We start from the raw sequence: 5,274 nt of genomic DNA, 5'->3' as shown, positions 1-5,274 counted from the left end.
AACAGATATCAATATGTGACAATGAGTAGGCTTAAAGTATCACAGGACTATTAATTAATTCAAGGAGGTATATTGTAGTGCATGCTAGTTGCACTATTTTGAATTTATCAATTCACGCCATCAATGTCTCAAAAATCATAACTCTAACTACCATACACAATAGTGAGGACATTCATACAATCTCAATAAGTCAAACAGTTTCAAATTTTACTTTTGTAAGTAGTTCTTCAACATAGTCTTCAAATAATCCTTTACCATTTAATTCACTATAGACAATATTTTTTGCCACGCAATCACTTTCTAGCACAGTGCTAAAGTTGCAAACTTTGTATTAATGGCATGATTGCATCTTTTTCTGATTATGATCTATATATCTCAGACTAGTTATTAAGGGTTCAGATTTGTAGCAATTAACCACTTACTTCATCCTCTCCTCTGTTGTCTAGAATATTTAGACAAAGGGATTCTAGTTTGGTCTCTGATGAATCAAAGGGATTCTAGTTTATGCAGACTATTTTCAAAACCAGTATGGATTGTTGAGACATATCCTACTGGTGAAATGGGTGATTTTGGTCTAACAAGCTGCACACAACACTCTCCATGTCCATGTTATTGGAATTACTAACTTTTAGAAAGGAAAACATAACACACATACTAGGGGAGAAGGTTGTTATATCATAGGCATCTAAGCATAAGATTATGTAATATGAAGCCTCATTTAATAAACATAGTGGTGTTTGTTGGGTAGCTTTGAACTTTCAAAGAAACTAAGGTAGCATTTCATGGACAACTTAAAATGGGTGAGTGCAGATTTCAAGTGATGTGAGTGCAGATTTCAAGTGAGCACAAAACAGCGCAACATACATAAACTACAGTCACTACTAGCTATGAATTACGATTAAAAACTACAACCACTACTAAGGTGTTTTGACCCATCGGGTCCCTTGTTTTTGTTTAAATAAAACTACTGTTTATTGTCACTAATGGCACGCTTATTATTTGATAACATTGAGAACAAGGATGTTGTTTCTCGGAGCAGTATGATTAGAAGCTATGATAGGAGTGGGTTGCTTCATGAAGCATTGGACTTTTTGAGAGATACACATCTTATGAGAGTTAAGCCTAGTGAAATTAGAATGATAAGCATCACACATGTCTTGGCAGAACTTGCTGATTTGAAATTGGGGAAAGCCATGCTTGCTTATGTAATGAGAAATGGGAAGTGTGGAAAATCAGGAGTTCCTCTATGTACTGCTTTGATTGATAAGTATGTTAAATGCGAAAATTTAGCTTATGCGAGAAGGGTTTTTGATGGCTTGTCTAAGGCTAGTATCATTTGTTGGACTGCTATGATTGTAGCCTATATTCATTGCAATAATTTGAATGAAGGTATGTTTCCAAATGAAATTATGATGCTTAGTTTGGTCAAAGAATATGGCACAACATGAGCTTTAGAATTAGGCAAGTTGTTACATGCTTTCGCATATTGCAGGTCTATCTATGCTATTAACTGAATCCTACTAAGAAAAAAAAATAAAAACTTTGTCCTTTGTAATATGACTCAGAATTTTAGGTACATGACAACAATTAAACTCATTGTAGCCATAGGCACCAACAATTGAACACAAGGATGTTGTAACTGCAAGTTTCCCTCTTCACCAAAGCATACATATATATAGAAGATGCCAAGACTTCACCACAATATTTTGAAAAAAGTGTGCTCTAATATAATTTATATCAATTCCTGATTTGGGTGACCTGAGCTGCTACATGAGGAGTTTTGTTTGTTTTTTCTATACAAAGATTGAGTTTTTCATATGGGGGGTCTTTGTTCAGACTCAGTGAAAGGTGACAAGGTGTTTGCTAAATCAGATGGACATTCTAATAACCATAAATCTAATGGTAAGAACCACAACTCCACCAATATGCCTAGTGATTTGACAAGTGCAAGGGATCATGGACTGGACAACAAAAAACAAGAAGTTGTTGTTGCTGTAGGGAATGGTTCTGATAATTTCTATGATGGACTTGGGTGCTGTCATGTTCAGGGTTATTACAAATTAAACTCAAACAGATTAACCACTAGTCCACTAGATACACAAAAAGACCATTCTTGCATCTTTACAGCCTGCTCCATTATTATTAGAACATTTATCTATTTCAGCCACATAAACATCACTATTAAGAGAAACAATATAAGCAACGAAAAGAATGAAGCCTAGTATTATCAATCCAAACATCATAACTTAGTAGAAGCTGAGAAAATCAGTTATCCCAACATGATAAACTATAAGCAAATCAGTTATCAATCCAAACATCATAAACTGGGACCGCAAATAAGTTAAACAATTAAGTTTGTAGATAATAGTTACCTCTCCTGTATTGGCAATGTAGATAACAGCTACTGCAAGCAAAGGATTTTCACCTGAATAGGAGTAAGGCAAAACATATGCATTACTATTTTACCAAGAAAGAACAAAGAAGAGAACAATGACTTGGAAATAAAAATTGAACATGTCATACCATAGGAACTTAAATGCCAAATTGTCTAAATAGATAATCAAATTATTGTTTGTCAGCAATTTTTTTTTATTAGCCAAATAAAAAACTCATTAAAGGGTTACTGCACACATGAACAACAATATGCTAGTGTGATAACAACCATGCTTACACTATGCAAACAACCCTGCTTCCGGTGTATGTTTGTGATAACACTACGCTACCCATTATTCAATCTCCTCGTCGTGCCCCCAATGAACAACACTACGCTACCTCAATCAAAATGAGACAAAGTACAATGGTCACAAGTATTTGGAACACTACGCTACCTCAATCAAAATCAACAACACTACACTACACTACCCATTAAGTCAAGTACAGGTTGCGACCAAGTAAGGGGAGTTAAAAACTCAGTTTAAGGGAAGTTATAACTAAGGGAAGTTAACAGAAAGACAAGCACAACCAAAACATACCTTGAGATTGTGAGTACAATAACGAGCAAAGACTGCTTTCGTGCCAATGGAATGCTTGCAAGGAAACCAACGAAGCTTGTTCAAAGACAATGGCAATGACCTGAGGGAGGGGTGAGCAATAGAGGTCGTTTAAGGAAAACAAAACAAACTTACCAAAACACAAGGGTGGGGTGAGCGTCACAACGATGATGGCGGGCTGAGGGTGGCTATGCGAGACTTAGTGTTGGGGGTCAGGAACAATGGCTGTGACAACGACGGCCTAAGGGTGCCTTTGCGAGAGTGAACGTGGGGGGTCAGGGAGAAGCAAGAGTTTGTGAGAGACTGATGGGCGCGAGAAGAGACAAAGCTTTTTAGTTTGTAATATAAGTAAAAACGCAACATTGTTTTTTTTAAAAAATCGATATTAACATAGAATCGTTAACATCGGTTTTGACAAAACCGATGTTACCTACGTAATGTTAACATCGGTTTTGTCAAAACCGATGTTAACGATTCTATGTTAACATCGGTTTTCTTAAAAATTGATGTTAATAAACTGGTTTTATTTACAAGTATGCCACCACGTTTGTGTTAACATCAATTTTGTACAAAACTGATGTTAACCTAGCGATGTTAAATGTATATTTTTTAGTAGTGATTCTGGCTCTCTCGTTCTCAACAACAACGACTCTTTTTGACCCTTTCAAGCTCTCCCCCTTCAAAACCAGCAAGCTCATCGAGCACTTCATCCCTGACCACCTTGTCGACATCCTTTAGGATGCAATGGTGGGCAACCTCGATGTCCTTGCCATCGTGCATGCGATCGTGAATGACGACGTCTCCCAGCGCAAGCATTTCATCCGCGGCCTTGGCAGGGATACCACCATCGATGGCCTCCGCCTGCTCTTCTCCACCTTCGGCAACCTTGAGGAGGCCTTTGTCATCCTCGAAGATGCACTTCTTGCCCTCCATGAGCCCAGCAAGCGTATCGATGTATGGGTGACGGTTATGCAGCTCGTTGCAACCGGGAACTCTGTTTCGAACGCCATCCTCACTTATGTGGCACTCCATAAGAACTACATTGACAATGTGCCATCGGACCTCCCTGCGGATAAGCTTCTTGTGCACTTCTTCGTGTACGGTGAAATCAAAGAAGGGTTGTTAGGGTTTGATAAACAGACAGGAAAGTTGAAAGGGTTTGCTTTGTTCAACCCTCTACTTCTCTTCCAATCTCTTTTTGCAGTAAACTCTCTCTCTATGATAACTCTTTCATTTAACAGAAAGAAACAATCTCAGGTTTAATTTCTAACTCTCAGAGTTGAATTATGTTGTAGATGCTCATGTTTTCCCTACGACAAAATTCTCTCCCACCACGCACTTTCCTCATCGGAATTTGGTTCCAACTCGAGCATCATGCATCACTTGTTCTCCATTGCTTAAGACTTGTAGTTTCTGCATTGTGGTTACTCCTTATCATATTTGAAAATTTCATTCCATTATGCCAGTGTCACTTAATTTCATTTACAATAATTACTACTTTTAACTTCAAAATTGAATGCTAGGATAATTTAGCGATCTTGGGTTCTTCATAAGTTCTCTAATTTGTTAATTAAAAGAAAAAGAAAAAAATCGCATGTTAGTTAGGATTCGAAATAAAGTATAAGTCACGAACTTGAACTTTTTGTAGAGTATACTATCTTAGAATTTTGCAGTTGGAGATTACTAGGCCATAACTTCCTTTGTTAATGTTTAGTACATCTTTCAAATCCTAGACTTAATTTTATCCCATTAGAAGACCTTGTCGTCGGAACAACCCTTTTATATATCTGGAAGTATACAGGTAACCCCAATTTCTTTCATTTTCAGTGAAACTCTTTTATAAAAATGTTTAAGGAAATGGTTACTTAAAGTAGATCCAATTAAACTCAATACAAAAATTTGTTTAAGGATAAGTAAGGACAGACTGCTCGATAGGAAATGCACTTGGGTGTTATGTTCTTTAGCTACTCTTTCATCGGCATGAATACAAAATGGGCTATACTTGTCTTAAAGAACCAACATAATTTACAAGTTCAAATTAGTACAATTTCACAAAATCTACTGTCAATGTTGGAGTATTAACTATAATATTGTATTTTGAATTTATAAATTTCCAATCTAAATTATTTACATTAATCATCCAGTATATATATTGCTTATAAATATTCATTAAATTATAATGCAATATTACATCTTCATGTAAGCCTTTTGCCACTACATATCTACATATAGTTTCTGAAGTAATTCTTAAGCAAGTAGCCTCCCAAAATATGCACACACAAAA

At 36.3% G+C, this 5,274-nt stretch overlaps 1 protein-coding gene across 1 annotated transcript; it reads left to right on the top strand.

Moving 5' to 3' along the window:
- Positions 1-983: 983 nt before the first annotated feature.
- LOC114385933 (pentatricopeptide repeat-containing protein At1g11290, chloroplastic-like) lies at positions 984-2,433 on the top strand. Its single transcript, XM_028345962.1, has 3 exons — positions 984-1,389; positions 1,837-2,042; positions 2,395-2,433. The coding sequence occupies exons 1-3, from the start codon at positions 984-986 to the stop codon at positions 2,431-2,433; spliced, it is 651 nt and encodes a 216-aa protein (XP_028201763.1).
- The last annotated feature ends 2,841 nt before the right edge of the window (positions 2,434-5,274 follow it).

This window comes from Glycine soja, chromosome 15 (genome assembly GCF_004193775.1).
Source record: "Glycine soja cultivar W05 chromosome 15, ASM419377v2, whole genome shotgun sequence".
In the NCBI taxonomy this organism is placed as follows: Eukaryota; Viridiplantae; Streptophyta; class Magnoliopsida; order Fabales; family Fabaceae; genus Glycine; species Glycine soja.
The sequence above is the reverse complement of the archived record's forward strand: the minus strand, read 5'-3'. Positions and strand labels throughout refer to the sequence as shown.